The 16,110-nt window shown below is 41.6% G+C and overlaps 2 protein-coding genes across 6 annotated transcripts; both read right to left on the bottom strand.

Moving 5' to 3' along the window:
• Positions 1-898: 898 nt before the first annotated feature.
• Positions 899-10,983, bottom strand: BMI1 (BMI1 proto-oncogene, polycomb ring finger). 5 transcript variants are annotated; one of them, XM_006079954.3, is made up of 10 exons: positions 10,763-10,983; positions 5,797-5,927; positions 5,379-5,475; positions 4,710-4,765; positions 4,573-4,623; positions 4,309-4,417; positions 4,182-4,227; positions 3,700-3,798; positions 3,236-3,316; positions 899-3,142 (listed from the first exon to the last, which is right to left on the bottom strand). In XM_006079954.3, exons 2-10 carry the CDS (start codon positions 5,906-5,908, stop codon positions 2,813-2,815), a joined length of 981 nt encoding a protein of 326 aa, XP_006080016.2. In that variant the 5' UTR covers positions 5,909-5,927; positions 10,763-10,983; the 3' UTR covers positions 899-2,812. The 5 variants fall into 5 exon arrangements, with proteins under 5 accessions (XP_006080016.2, XP_006080017.2, XP_025120210.2 ...); XM_006079955.3 differs by lacking the exon at positions 10,763-10,983 and adding an exon at positions 10,276-10,430; XM_025264425.2 differs by lacking the exon at positions 10,763-10,983 and adding an exon at positions 6,669-6,773.
• A 1,251-nt stretch (positions 10,984-12,234) lies between these two features.
• COMMD3 (COMM domain containing 3) lies at positions 12,235-16,101 on the bottom strand. Its single transcript, XM_006079957.4, has 8 exons — positions 15,914-16,101; positions 14,510-14,621; positions 14,341-14,404; positions 14,217-14,251; positions 13,809-13,869; positions 13,659-13,715; positions 13,508-13,567; positions 12,235-12,599 (listed from the first exon to the last, which is right to left on the bottom strand). The coding sequence occupies exons 1-8, from the start codon at positions 16,050-16,052 to the stop codon at positions 12,540-12,542; spliced, it is 588 nt and encodes a 195-aa protein (XP_006080019.1). The 5' UTR covers positions 16,053-16,101; the 3' UTR covers positions 12,235-12,539.
• Between the last annotated feature and the right edge of the window lie 9 nt (positions 16,102-16,110).

Below are 16,110 nucleotides of genomic sequence, written 5' to 3' on the forward strand. Positions count from 1 at the left end.
AAACGAAGCACTATGGGTTGGTAGGTGAAGTCAACTGAAGGGCAACTTTTTTTTCAACTCAAAGCAATTAACGGCCGGCAATTTTAAAGGCAAAAAAGTACTTGTAAAGGGGTATGCACGTGTAAAGCAAGATAGATCACTATTTACACAACAGGAACCAGCCTCATTCTTTTTTTTTGCATTTAAGCTAAAATCTGTGAAATCAATTTAGGTGTTTTCTGTGGAATATTTTTAGCTCTAACTTTGTGGTATAGAATCCCAGAATACTTTTCAGAAGCAACACCCAAATTTACAGCCGACTTTTCTTGTTTCCTGCATTGACTACTAAGAGTTACAAAGTTAGCAGCTATGGGTTTTTGTAAGGTTGAAATTTTAAGTGGTAGTTTAGCAAAAGTTTTAAAGCCTAATTGTCAAGTGTTATGGCTGGTTACAGAGAATAAAAAACATTGTAATCTTTCTTCTGTTTTATTTAAAGACAAATTTTAGCTGAAATAGCCTTTAAAGCTTAAGCAATTTTCACATTGATTGGGGGAAAATTCCTCTTTCAAACAAAATAAATGGACATGGTTTCAAGGATGGGAAAATAGTGTTAGGTGAGCTATAAATGCAGTATCTGATATTTTACTAAGTAAATTCAAAAATAAATCCATAAAAAGTTGAGACGTAAAGTCTTTGAGTTCTGTTTTGGTCCTACGACTTGGTTTTGTGTTAAGTCAAATGACAGTCCACTAGCACTTGAAGTTTTTAGACTCTGAAAATATTTTTTCATTTTTTATATACATGGTCATATCCAAAGTAAAAACATCACTTGAAACTTTCATTAATTTTTTTGGTCTTAGATAACATCATGAAACACTTGAGAAGAAAAGCCTAGAAAAATAAGTTAACTTCACCAAAATTGGCAAACATGAGTAACTTTTACTTCAAAGATTATAAAGTAAACAAACAGATACATCTTTCCATTGGGCTTTCAAGCAATTATACAACAAAGCATGTACTCTCAGCAACATCACTAAGACAGCAATGGATGTTCTTTAGCCTTTACCTGGTGTAATCCACAACAGGGTTTCCAAAACTTCTGCACATTGTGCTTTTCATATCAAATTTTTATTAAAGCCTTAGCTATTTTCTAAATGAATATCCTTTTTATTGGATTTTTTCCAATTACAAATGAAATTTAAATTTACATCTATAATTAGAAACAACACTTACAATGGGACTGTACAAATTTAGGTCAAAATAAAAATATATGTATTTTGTGGTTTCATAAAACTTTACTGTATCTTTAAAGAAAGCAGAAGTAACAGCAATATATGTAAAAGTAATGATTTAATGACTATAAGCAAGACAGAGCAATAGAATTGTGCTTCTTTTGCAGACAGGGGACAATGAAATGTTTAGCTACAATTTTCCCATACAAACATGAAACAATATTCATAGAGAATAAACACCCTCACAAATAACTGATGGGTGATGAACACACACCAAGTCCGACCAAAGCAAAACACAATCTGAAAATTTGGGGGGGCATATTCATATTTTAAATTCAACATGCTCACTCTATTTAAAAACTAATACCTGTAGAAGCTCACAATTAAATTGCTTCTATTTCCAGACTTTACAGAGAGGGTATATTCCACTGTTTATAATTGTAAAAGCAATTCTTAAATTTGAGATTTCCACTATGCCACATATTAAAATAATTTTAGATAAAAATTTTCTTTCTCCAGCAATCTGGCTTATTTCAAAATCGGTCTTAGAATTACAGTGATCAATATGCATTTTAAAAACACATTAATTACCATCGTAAGCAACAGGAAATGACGACAGCATTTCCAAATCCCTTAGTATTAATTTTAAAAGTAAAAGGTATTACTAGAGAAAAATCCGTATGACAAGAATGCCAATTGCTTCCAATGGAACAGAAGTTAGAATTAGATATCCACGTTAAAAATATTCTATGCTGATAAGGCTCAAACATAGGTTATCTGCAAAGGTCGAACCAGTTGGGAGAATTTTAACAACCATCTCTGAATGCATGAAACACAATATTTTCTTTATAGTATTTATAAATATATCATACAATACTGTTTCCTGTTATGTCATATACCAATATGGCATTGTACAACAAGCATAATGCCATCTGATTCTTACAAAAGCGAATCATTTAAACAAGTCAGTAAAATAAACGGTAGTACCCGCTTTTAGGCATACAGATTGTAAAACTGAAGTTTCTTTCCTTTGATCGGTTTTGCGTAGCAACAGAGAAGTAAAAAATCGAACAGGAATCAAAATGGCTAAATATGCGAGAAATTGTTATTCACAGTGACATGGCTACATAGAATGCATTATTCTATGCATATTCTTTCCATTTGTTGAATTTCAAGATAAAAAGCACTTGTTTTCTACAGGTTCACAAAACAGCATAATAACAAGAACAATCAAGGAGGATGTAATGGAGGTTTCGTTAGTTGAGATTAACAAACTACGGCCCAATGTTTATATCCACTGCAGAAGATTTTCAAATCCAAACAATGGTGACAGAAACCATTTCACATCGGTCCTAACACAGAAAAACATCTTGCCTGCTTTCTCTGAAACTAATTCTTTCGAGAAATGATCTTTCTTTTCCATTAACGTCCATATGAATATCACATCTAGTCCATCTTTTATAGTCAAATTTAACTTCACTACAAAAGAAAGCAAATTGGACGATAGTCACATGTATTAGCATCTATAAAGCTGTAATGGCATGAAGATATCTATATAAATCAAGGATTTAAAATTTTTTTTCCCTCAACAGTCTCAGGTATCAACCAGATGAAGTTGCTGACGACCCATTTACTGATGATTTTCGAGGTCTATTGGCAAAGGAAGATTGGTGGTTACCGCTGGGGCTGCTGCTGGTTCCGTTCATAGTACTGGAAATGTGAGGAAACTGAGGATGAGGAGACTGGACTGGAGTGCTGGGACTGGGCAAACAGGAAGAGGTGGAGGGGATGCCTCCTGCTGGGCTGTTGGCCTTGTCACTCCCAGAGTCACTTTCCAGTTCTCCAGTGTTAGTCAGTCCATCTCTCTGATGACTGATCTTCATTCTTTTACAAGTAGGTCGAACTCTGTATTTCAAAGGAAGTGGGCCATTCTACAAAGTTAAGAGGGGGGGAAACAAATCAGTCTTAGATCTTTAAGTACAGCTTACCAAAATAATCTATGAGCATCAGGTATGCTTACTTACCCTTCTCCAGGTATAAATGTAGGCAATATCCATTAGTGTATAGTAATCTTTTAAAGGTTCCTCTTCATACATGACATCAATCTGTTGATAAACAACACTTCAATTATTAAGCATCACGAAGAATTACGGTGAATATAGATTTTCTGATCATCTAAATATAATCCAAAAATGATTTTAAAAAAAACAAAAACGCTTTTAAAAAACACTTTCTCCAAACATTTGGGCAAAGCAAGAATCCCTCTTGGAACTTCAAATGAGGAAAAACTTCTTGAAATCATTAAGGGATTTGCTTTCATAGCATAAAACAGGATCCATACCAAACATTTAAAGAGCTATTTTCAAATAAAGTACCAAGTTTAAAAAAAAATGTTGCTTTTTTGGGTTTAGAATGCAAAAAGAAAAAGGTCACTGAATTTTTTTAAAAAGCATTTACATCAAATGCATGAAAACCATAAAGTAGATACCTGGAAAGTATTAGGTATGTCCATTTTACTTCTGAGAAACTTTCTTAGGTGCATTACAGTCATTGCTGCTGGGCATCGTAAATATCTTTTATCATTCACCTAAAAGCATATTTAAGAAAAGTTAATTTTTTTAAATTCCTAACTTTAAGGTTTTTTTTTTAAGTCAATTAGATAGATGTCTGAGTATGATAAAAGGTACTAACACCAAAGCTGAGATTCGACTGTTCTCAACTACTTTTGAATTGTGCTATTATTATAAATACTAGATGAACAGATTTCTTTAGTATATCAATATTTTTTAAGAATAATAACCATATAAATTCCATCTATTAACTATCAGATATAGATCAACTCTAAAACATCAAATATGATGATTTTCTTCTGTTTGATAGCATCATCCAATCCTAGGATATTCCAAAGGGGAACATACACTCTCATAAAGTCGAGAATCTAAACACTGTGTTTTTGTCCATTGAACATACCTCCTCCTTAGATTTCTCTTTGTCTTTGTTTATTTTCCGATCCAATCTAAAAAGCAAAATAATTTATTAAGCAAACAATGTATCTAATAAATATATTAGCATACAACATATTTCCTAAAGAATTTACCTGTTCTGGTCAAAGAATTCAATGGATAAACTTATTATCTCATCATCAGTTATAATTCTCTTATCTTCATCAGCCACTTCTCCTCTATCTTCATTAGAGCCATTGGCAGCTATAAAGACATTTTAAAATTCAATTTTTAATAAACATTTAAATGAAATATTACATACATAGAAGCATGGAACTGTACTTTAAACTTAGTTTTAATAAATTACTGAATAAGTTCTCCCTCCAAATAAAATGTCTTTCCCATTCCAAAGAGTTTACCATCAGCTGAAGGATGAGCGGCATAAAAATCCCTTCTTCTCTTCATTTCATCTAAAGAGAATAAAAAGACAAATATTTGGTATAGCAGGTAAAACTGGTAAATACTTTAAAAATGTTTTTTTAAGCAAGTTACTCACTTTTGAAAAGCCCTGGAACTAATTTGTATACAATATCTTGAAGAGTTTTATCTGACCTGAGAGAATAAATTAGAAAATAAAATTTCAGTATAGCAAAAACTATAATGTTCATACATTGCAACACATTCTTTGTTTTCATTGTGTTATAGTATTTAACTTGATTGTGACACTGTCTATAACTACATCAACATAATTATGGGGATCAAAGTTCTTTATGTGGTAGCACTGTCTTAAATTAGTAGAAGAATATTTCATTTTATTCACTAATAAATTCTTCACATTTCACTAAGAGAAGTGTGCTTTTCAAATGACCAAACTAGCTAATATGAAAGAGAACAAAGAAGAGAGAATGGAAGCAGTTTAAACACATTCACTCTTGGTCTGTCACAAGGTCAAAAAAGCAACGCAAAAATGGAAAACTAATTCAATTTCTAAAAGATGGTTAAAAAACTCAAAATCTATTTAGCCATCATTAAAATGGCCAAGAAATGAAGGGGGCTACCCTCTACAAAACATTCATATCAGATGGAGACTGAAGGGTAAATTTTGTGTGAAGAAATAAACAATAAATTCAACAATTTATTGGATATTTATGTATAGATTTATAATTTATTAAGTACTACAATTCCAATAAAGATTACAAACAATGATTTTTAAACATTTTCTTACCTTATATTCAGTAGTGGTCTGGTTTTGTGAACTTGGACATCACAGATAGGACAATACTTGCTGGTCTCCAGGTAACGCACAATACACGTTTTACAGACTAGAAGTAAAAACATAAATTTTTTACAGTTCAGGAATTAGATGCTAAACCATAAAATCAGTGTCAGAAACAGGGAACTAGTAACAAAATGGTAATTGCCAAAAGGTATTTATAATTAAACTCAGTTGATAGCCTGAGAATACTTACACAATAGTATTTTATTATACGCATTAACAAAAAAGTCATTAAATACAAGAGAAGAAAACAACTTCTTCACTTTGCACCAACGTTCTTAAGGATAGCCAAAATTGTTAGTTTTCAAATTTCAGGACAAGATGTTAAATATGCACGACATAAAAAGGTCTAAAACTTGGTACTCACAGGAATGTAGACATTCTATTATGGTTGTGGCATCAATGAAGTACCCTCCACAAAGAACACACATTAGGTGGGGATTTAGCTCAGTGATCTTGATTCTGGTTGTTCGATGCATTTCTGCTTGATAAAAGATCCTGCAAGACAAAGTAATACTGGCTATAATTCACAGAAAGAGAATCGACATTATCTCCAACTCCCAGGAACCATACGCTCTGAAATGTTGGAGGAGTTCATAAAATGCATTTTTAACACTGCAGCAGGATTGTCCCAACATCTTCTACATAAGGAATTCACCGATCGGACCTCGATCAATTCTACTGAAAAAGTGAAAAAGGACCCAAAAAAAGTAATATCTGGTCCCTCAGGTCATTCCAGGAGGGAGAAGAAAAGGTCTGAGGTGGGGGCTGGGAGCTGAGAGTATTCGGGCCGCTTTCTTCCATTTGTCCTCCAGCCCAGCAGCCCCACGGCTGCTGCAGACGCCACACACTCCCCGCAGATATTTACCAACCGCGAGGGGTTGTTCCAGGATTCCAAATTTATCGTAAAACTTCCTTATGGCTCTTCGATCGAAAATCCAGGAGCATGCCCCCGCTTCCCAGGGGTTCCGGTTGTTTTAGGCGGTTCCAGCCACCAGAACCTGGCACGTTTTGACGTGATACAAAGGGAAAGCAAATTCTGCTCTATCTGCATCCCTGGCATTTCCGGAGCTGGGTGCTCGGGCCGCAGGAGAAGCACCTCGAGTCGGCCTCGGGCTGGGGCCTGAGCGCGCGGACGCCCGGGGGCCGGGATGCGAGGGGCGGATCCGGCGGCGCCTGGGGCTCCGTCTCGCTCCGGATTCGGAACTTGCCTCTGTCGGGGTTTCCATAGCAACTTACACTTACACTTGGCATCCGGCCACCGCTGCAACTCCGCGCGCGGAGCCGGGCCGAGCCCGGAGCTTCGGCGGGCGTGCGGGGCTGCCGGGCGGCGGCGGCGGCGGCGGGCACGGGGGAGGGGCCGGCACGGCGCGGGGGCGGGGCCGGCGCGGGGGCGGGGTGGGGTGCGGGCGCGCGGCGCGGGGGGGGGGCGGCCCCACGAGGCCCCTTGACGCTGGGGAGCAGGATCCCGAGCAGGGCGACCCGGTAGGCAGCCCGGGGGACCCTGGAGCGTGAAGTGGTAAAGGAAAATGCAAACCGCACTCTCGGCCATTTCGGACACTCTTGGGGGCCTGTTTCCATGTGGACTCGGCGCGAAGAGCTTCTTTCAGATCTTGACTCGGTCTCTCAGTTAGCAATCACTAGGTCAAAATTTTCACGAAGGGATCTTTTGAGAATTGCCAACTGTGCACTTAGCCCGAAACTATCAGGGCTCAAATTGCAAAGATGTTTATTGAAATGAACCTCTTTAATGCTTTCTTCTCTAGTAGGAAGTTCTGCAGATTAGATGAGCGATACAAAGTTTTGGAAAGGCTGAAAACTGAAATCTGTTTTACCGCAGAGGAGGCGAGTACAAAGCCTTGTGTTTTACCTGAACTGTGCTGGATGGAGACAAGAAAAACTACTTGAATCGGCGATAGTGACAATAAGTTAAAGAACCATGTGACCAGCCCATTCCCAACGCTAAATCAACACCTTGTCAGCCCTGAGCATCCATAGGAGAAAAACAAATGTCATTTTCTCAGCCTAACCTCCAAGCAAACCTCCACACAATGAAATGACATTCCCAACAGATATCATATATTACAGAAAAGTCACGGGGGAGGGGGCGGCAGGGGGAACTGTCAGCAACAATACACCAGTGGACAATAAGGGAAGTCAATTACTTCGTGCAGCATGCTCGAAAAATGCATTTCTGACTCCTACTTCATTCATTTCAGAATCTGAAATAAGACCAAGCTTCCAGATTTCTCTGAAGCACATTCTCAAAGCTGCCTTGAATAGAAATCTAGGAACTGGTGAAACTTGAAGATGCATCTGAGGTTTTAATTCTCAGGGAATTTCAATGCAGAAGAGGGAAATACTAATCAACACAGCTCAATGGCTGAAACTAAAAGCTTTGGAGTACTAAGGGGCGCGGGGGGGGGGGGGGCGGGGGGCGGGGGGGGGGGGCGGGGAGAATGGTAAAAATAAAACAAAGCCTCTTTTATGAAAAGTGACCACAGTGGCAACCAGTGACTTCAACCAGAAAACGTCATGTATGACTCCTCAGTTATCTTTGGAAGATTTGTTTAGAGGAATATTGTCAACATATTGTTACTATAAATCTAAGTGGGGTTACAGAAGAGTTGTGGGTGGAGCAGTGTCCCTAAAGAGTAGCAATATTTAATTCTATTGTACTTGGTGATTAAAGACAAGCCTTCTTGGTTCTGAAAGAAAACTCTCCTTGTGAAACAGCAGGACCTTTCCTAGATAGATAGTTAGCAAGGTGATACTTCTGTCTCCATGTGAAAGCACATCATGCTAATGTCACGGGATCCTGAAGTTCAGGAAGGGGCATTAATAAAAACAGCTGCCTTAATTTCTCCTCTATATAAAACCAACACCAGACAAACACAAATATTGAGAGAGAAAACAATCAGATTGAAATCTCATGTACTTGACCAAAACCCTTTCAAATTCATCTTAATTCACACAACTCCTTTACTTCAATTCAGAAGACTTTGGCCACAACCCTATAACCATTTATAGTGCTAGTAAGTATCACTTTGTTACTTGTGTAAGAATCAGTTCTTTATCTTTTTATACTACTTGAAAGCACTGTCAGCCTAATAAAGACTTCCAAAACATCTGACATGTTTGATAAGAGTTTCAGAAACAATCTCTTGCACCTTAGAAAGGAAAACCTTCTAGGTTCCACCACAGAAACTGCCAGTTAAGCAAGCAAAAAGGCACCAAACATACTATGGAAAAATACTCAATAGTTAAAACTTGTCATTATAACATACTTAGTTGGGGCAGTCAGTTTAGTTGGAGGCCTAACACCAGTCATGTCAAAATGAAGGAAAACAGAAGCAAGTTCTTATGTTAACAATCAGCTTGACTACTGCAGTCTAAGAAATGCAAATGAACTCCATAACCCCAGTTGGGGCTCCCAGTCCAATACAAGTATGGGTAAAGTTGGGGTTAACTTGACTCCTAGGGAGAATTTCACCTTTTAGGGGCACTGAATGCACATCCAAGAACTTAATGGTAGAGTACTAATGGACTTAAGTACAACTAAATGCTCAATTTTCTTACAGAAGCGTGTGTGTGTGTGTATACAAACACATACATGCATACACAGTGGCTTAATGGCTTTAAAGATACTGTTACTAGGCGTAAGTTTATACAGGTAGGTTATTTCAAACACCCTTGCACTTTGGTGCAGATGTATGGAAATGAACTTAATTATTTAAAAATTTATAAATTTGCTCATAAAATCAACCTCAAAGAAATTCTACTTAAAATAAAACTCAAATGTTAATATAGTCTTAAGTTAGCATATGCTGTTAATAATTGGCATCCTTAAGTTTCTAGACTTTAGTGTGGCTTATGTTTCCAGAACATGGGGGTTAAGGTTCCTATAAAACATAAGTTGAACTACACATAACATTCTAGGCATCACCAACCTACATTTGGATTTGAATAAATATGCCCAGGATTTTGCCTACTTTCTGGGAAGGGGTTAATACATGCTTCTATTTCAGATACTGAACCGTGACCACTAAGCCCACTAAATCCTTTTATTGCAATTGGGAATGATCAAAGTCTCTATACTTGTTTACTTCCAATTATTAACTGTAAATCTCTGGGAAAAAGATCGTGCTACATGGCTGTCAAACCCAAAAGACTGCATAAACATATGCCATCAACTTTTTAGTGCTCCTTTCTCCAAAGCATCTCTTCACATGACCTATGCTGACATTTAGTAAAACCTATAAAACGTTGTAGACTTAAGTCATGGTTCTAAGTGCATCCCATACTAGAGGTGGAAAAAAGAAGAAGAAAAAAACAACAACAACAACACAAAACTGTAGTCTCTGAGACGGGGAAAAAAGGAAAAGGAAAAAGAGAGGAAACCTCTTGCAAGACTAACGTCCACTCACCATCATCACTCCAAAAAAAGCTCCAAATTTGAAATGCCCACTTCCCATTGAGCACCTCCCAAGTAATATTTGAAGAACTTATCCGAGACTCTCAACAAATAACACCTTGAAAACTTAACCATTTTAAACACAAACGCAGGAGACCTTGGAAACAACTGGGAACCGCCATCTTACAAGCCATCTAAATTCACCCAAGTGTCCCTCCAACTTAAGTTAATAACATTTTTGTTCGGGCTCCTTTCAGCCTAACATCCACCTTGGCGGGATCGCGGCCCCCCAAGCAACCCGTCCCTATAAAATGGGGGCGTTCTCTGGCTGTTTAAACCCCTCCAAAGCCCTTTCTTCGGGAGAGGAGGGAAGCCACTTGACCCAAGCAGCTCCCGATTTCAGGCACCCGTCCCCGTTTCATCAAAATCTACCTCTCAACAAAGGGCGCCGTGGCCGGGAGAGCCGCAGAGGCTGCAAATAGAAGTATTCTTCTCGGGGGCCATGTGCGTCGCGAGGGTGTAGAGGGGCGCTCGGGGGAGAAAGGAACTAAAACGTGGGGCCGCGCGCGGCGCGTCCGGGCTGGAGCGGGCGGCGGCTGGAGCGGCGCCGAGGCCGGCTGGCGGCGGCGGCGCGGCGCGGGCTGCGGGTCGGTCCCGGCGCCGCGGGAGTCGGCGGGCGGCGGCGGGCGCGCGCTCGCGGGCGCGGGCGGCGCGCGGGGCCGGGCGGCGCGCGGGGCCGGCGGGCGGCGGCGGGCGGCGGCGCGGGGCTCGGCGCCCACGCTGTCAGCGCCCTCCCGGCCGGCGCGGGCGAGGCGCGGTGGGGGGGGGCCGTTCCCCGTCCACCCGCGGCCGGCCTGAGTCCCGCGCGGCCCTCGCCGCCCCCAGGCCCCGTCCCGGAGGCGCCTCGCCTCCTACGTACCCGGAAAAAGCAGCCGGCGAGAGGCGATCGAAGCGGGCGGAAAAGACAATGAAAGTTAAAAGTCGTTCAGCAGAAAATGAATGTGAGCCAAGCGGCCATCTTGAAGCGAGCTGCAGACGCCGCTGTCAATGGGCAACGAGCGCAGCCGAGAGGAGCGGCGGCCGCCGCGCTCGGCTCATGCTGCCTCCCGAGCCCGGCCTCCTCCTCCTCCTCCTCCGCCTCGGCCTCCTCCTCCTCCGCGGCCTCCTCCTCCTCCTCCTTGGCCTCCAACGCCTCCTCCTCCTGGGCCTCCTCCTCCTCCTCGGCCGCCGCCGCCGCCTCCTCCCGCTCCGCACTCGGGGGAGGGAGCGCGCGGAGGGGGCGCGATCAGTATTATTCTGCGGGGCTGGGAGGTGTTTCTAATCCGGATCGGGGCTCCCTCGCCAACATCCCCATTGTCTCGCCCCGATCTCTGCCTTTAATACTACGATTATTATTTCATAGTTGCCGTTGGGGGGGAGGAGGGTGGGTGGGGGGCGCCGTGTGTGTGCGTGCGGAGAGGCGGGGGGAGGGGAGGAAGGCTGAGGACGGGGGAGGGGAGGGTGGAAAAAAAAATGCACCGCTGAAGGCAGAGTGGAAACTGACACCGGCTCCAAAATGGCTCAGAGTCCGCCCGCCCCCTCCCCCCACAGCCCCCCCACCGGGTCACGTGCTCCCCTCATTCCTTAAGGGCGGCCTGGGAATTAGTGTCGGTGTAGTCGGGCCCGCGGCCGCCCCCTCCCCTCGGAGCAGCGCGACCCGGCCCCCTCCTCCTCCTCGCTCGGCGCGGCGGCGGCGCTGGCGCGGCTGCGGAGACATTTCTCCACAGCGCCACATGCGCCACCCTGCTCTCGGCGCGGGCATCGCTCCGGCCCCGCACGCAGCTCAGCCCACCCCAACCCCCGTTATTTCTTTCTTTCCGCGGTCCGTCTCCGCCCGCGGCACACATGTCCGCGAGGAGACCGCCGGCCGACAGCCCCCGCTCGGCCCCACGGGCTGCGGCCCAGACTCCGGCGCCGCGTCGCGGAACCTGCGCCCGAGTTGGGCTCGCGGAAACAACAGCGCCCGCCCCAGTCTTCCCGCGGCCGCGCCGGCCCCCTTTCCCGCCCGCCAGTGGCCGAGGCGGGGCGCGCGCGGGCAGCCGCTCGCTCCGGGCAGGGGCTCCGCGCGGGGCCGGCCCTGCCGGGCCTCTGCAGCCCCGCGGGCGAGGGTCGGGCAGCGGGCGAGCCCTCGGGCGCAGTTAACGGAACGGACGGGCTCCCGCCGCTGGGCGACCGCGCCCGCTCCCCACGTCCCGAAGCTGGGGTCTTCAAGCAACCCCGGAGATCGCATCCTTTCCAGTGTGTTTAACTTTAATCTTGAGGAGAGGAGATCGTTAAAAGTTAACGCCAATCCTGTCTATGTCTTCAAAGTAATAATTAACAAACTCAAATCCAGACAAACTCTCACCACTCTTTTTGTGGGAACAACTTATTTATTCAGAATGTAATACTGTCTGCTTCCTTTTGGAAGACGTGGAAAAGATCAAATGGGATCAAATGTACGGATAATACTAAAGATTTAAATATTTAGGCAGAAATTCCCTCTTAACCCTTCCACAGGTGTAAAAAAGTGTCAAAACTTATGAGTGACAGCAATCCAAAAGAAAAAAATCTGCTCTGAAAAGGAAGACACCCAGCTCGCAGAAATGATGGTTCAGCGGACGGCAAGACGTTCCTGGTCTTCCTCTAGATCCGGGCAGATCGTTAACTTTCCCAAGTTACAACTGAGTTGCTCTTTCCAGGCTTTTCGAAGCATCTTTAAGTTTTCCTACTAAGTCCTGAAAGATGTATATCATAGCTCGTTTTTAGGATAAAACGCAAGAAAGAAGTATCCAAGCTTGAGAAAGATGCAAGAAAAAAGTCGGGAGACACTTTCTAAACAATTTAAAATTCAAGATTTTAAACCTTTGACAAACCACTATCAAAGTAAAGTCTTCCTCTAAAATATCTCATCTTCAAAATGCTTGCCCTCAGATGTGAAATACAGTTTCTAACTAAATCTTTTGAACATGCAGGTTTTACCAAAATTAAATTTCTCAAGTTATCTAACAAGGATAATGCTATATTCACATCTTTTGAAAGTTTAAAGTTCAATTAATGGTTACATTACAACGACTCTGCTGGAGATTCCTTTGGAAAAAATCAATTTCATCAAAATTTCAAGAGATGTTCTTCATTTTTTTTAAGTGCTAAGAAATAAATTCGTTGTCATCTCCATTAATCAATGTAATTTTGAATTTCCCCAGTGACTTACACAGGCAATATAAACAGTTTCAGAATTTTTGTAACTTGCTCCTTTATAAAAAGTCATTTAAAACCACTGTTTAAAAATCATGTTTTGAAAGTTTAACTAAATTTCTGAAAGCAAAGAGAACATTTTTCAAAGCCAAGCTTTCTTTTCCTTTGTCTTACTGGCTCAAACACATCACAAATAGAATTTACACTCAACACTACAAGTTTATTTTAATTGAAGGGAACAGCAAACCAGACCAGTTCTCTATTAACATCTTAATTTCAAAAGCCTATTTTAAAATATTGCTTTTGAAGCCCCCTTCCCAATAATTCCTTAACCAACCTTCATTATCTACTGACAGATGGTTAATTTTCTTTTGAACTTTCCATGGGCATAATTCGCAATTAAAAATCTGTAAGAAGATAGGCACATTCACAGATCCTAATACTGTACCTGTAATTGTTCCATGTTGCAACTAAAACTAATCTCTGGGTGGGATCGGGAGTCAGTGTTCTAGGGAAGAAAAAAGTGCTGTTTATTTAAATCAAGGAAATTGAAAATTTCATTATACATAAATTTTTAGACAGGGCTTCTGTATAAATACCTCTACATTTAAGGTCACCAAATATGCAGGCCTGTACATCTTATCAAGTTGATTGGTCTAAAACAACACAACACAGAGATTTCATTCTTTAGCTTTTTTTTTTTTAAAAAGTTCCCTAAATTGCCCTACAGAACATTTGTTAAACTTTACCTTTATCTGATATTCCAAACGCCAAGAAACATCAGTTATATGTGGGAGAGATCTGCCTATACTGAAAGATATAATGATAATTTTGTACATAATAGCTACAGAAAAACTTTCAGTATTTGTTCTTTACCACCTCCTACACCACACACACACAATTTTAATCCATTCTGAAATTAAAACACTGTTAAACTTTATTTCATGTCCTGAATAGTAAAAGAGCATTTAAAAAATTTCTCAATAAACTTTATCTTTAAAAACATTAGCTTAACTTCAATTGTTTCACTTGCCCTTTGGCCCCGTTTCTTTTGGTCTAGATCCCCGTTTTTTGTCCTGTTTTGTTTCACACCAGCACTCTCCATTCATACCTGCAAGTGAAAAGTGGCTCAGCTTGACACCTTATACAGTACCTACCTTCCCAGTAGGATTTCTAGGGAATTCCTATTATTCTGGTAGGAAAAAAAGAAAAAGAAAACATGTCTTTGCAAACAGAGTAGAAGAAAAATAGTAATTGTTAAGTTTTAAAAATTTAAGTAACCTGATATTCCGTCCAAAACAATTCTATTCTCTCGCTGTCAAATTTACAGTCTTCTAGATAAGTGCTAAAAAAAAAAAAAAGCCAAAGTTTAGTCTCCATTTTAAAAACTGAAATTTGAATCATAAAGGCACTATTTTAAAACAAATGGATATTTAAATAAATCCTGTACCTTAGAGTTGATTTGTCAGCTCTTTGCTTTCCAGCCTCCAGTATGTAAGTTGCAGCTGCTGCATGACAATGTTTTAAAACCACTGGGTCGATATGTTTCAAGTCTGGGTGATCTATAATAAAAGTAATTGCCAATGATGCCTGTGATAATAAATTCTTTATAGTCCTGTTTCTAAAAAGGTATTTTCATTTGGTGAAGAACTCTAACAAGATAAGAAGAATTCAATTATAAGGACTAGAAATTTTAGGTAAATGAGATGAGCAATATGGTCAATGGCAAAACAATGAAGAGCACACATCAATAATCCTGCTGTTACCTGGTCAAATTACCTTCATTTTATTTTACCTTAATACCTAAAAAAAATGTCCTATTGTAAAATATACAGTGGTCATTCTAGAGCTGGATGGAGTAAGTTGAGAGGAAAATAAGATAAATATTTTACATGGTGTAAATTTAAGAATGAATAAACTTTCCTTCTAAAGATTAATTTTAGGGTAGGTAACTGGCTCCACGGACTTTAATACATGGAGGTGGAGGAGAAGAAAAGGGTTCAAAATATTTTCAAGTTTCGACAGTCTTTTTTTTTTTTTTTGGAGATTAACCCAGGTGGTGGTTACTATTTTCGTTTAAAGAACTTCCACTTTCATACTTTTGGTACACATGTTTAGCTCGTGAAACTATAGGGGAAAAAAACACAAAAATTTGAATTGTTGAGATATTTATAATTAAGAAAATCATTTAAAAGCGATCTATCTTTAAATATGCCTCCATCCATACTGACACCGCACTCCGCAGTGACCGGACCATTTAAAACAGACTTGCTTCCTAATAACTGATGCGGAACAAAATATTATACACCACATTTTAAGAGTCTGGGCGTGGAACCTGTGCAAAACATGTTGAACTAGAGTGTTGGAATGATGAGAGGAACTTGAGGTATTCTCTAAGATGGAAAATGTCAACACTATTTGACCGAGTAATTACTCTGGAAGCAGACCCTTTAAAACCTTCGCCAGCCTAGTACTGAAAGCTTGAATCGCAGGGAGCTGCCCTGATGAAGTCCAAGTGTCAAACAGTCTCTGCCCCAGACCAGGGTGAAAACCTTAGATGTTTAGGCCACAAACAAGACTTGAATACCGGCTTTACAAAAGAACAAAGAGCCTGAGAGGGAAAATCAGACCAGGAAAGTGTAGCTGGCGGTGTGCAGGTGCCAAGTGGGGAGAGAACAATGATCTGGGTCCGCTGTGGGTTCTGGCAGAACCACATCCCACACTCCGTCCGGAGCGAAGGGCAAAGCCCGAAGACTTCCTCTTCCCGGGGCTTTCCCCTTCTCGCTCGGTCTAGCTCCTCTTCTCTGAGCGCCCCTCCACCCAGGCCGATCCAGCTCAGAGCCGAGCGGCTTACCTAACACGGCCTCGTCCGCCTGGGCGTCCAGCAGACTCTGGAAAGCCGCCCGGAGGAGAAGCGTGAAGGTGTTGGAGTCGAAGGAGCCGGGATCGGCCAGCATCTGGAAGCCTTTCTGCACATACTCCGAAAGCTCCATTGTGAGCGCGCTGTGACCTTCGACACGCGCACCACGTGACACGCGCCGCGCGCTCAGC

Source organism: Bubalus bubalis, chromosome 14, assembly GCF_019923935.1.
Source record: "Bubalus bubalis isolate 160015118507 breed Murrah chromosome 14, NDDB_SH_1, whole genome shotgun sequence".
In the NCBI taxonomy this organism is placed as follows: Eukaryota; Metazoa; Chordata; class Mammalia; order Artiodactyla; family Bovidae; genus Bubalus; species Bubalus bubalis.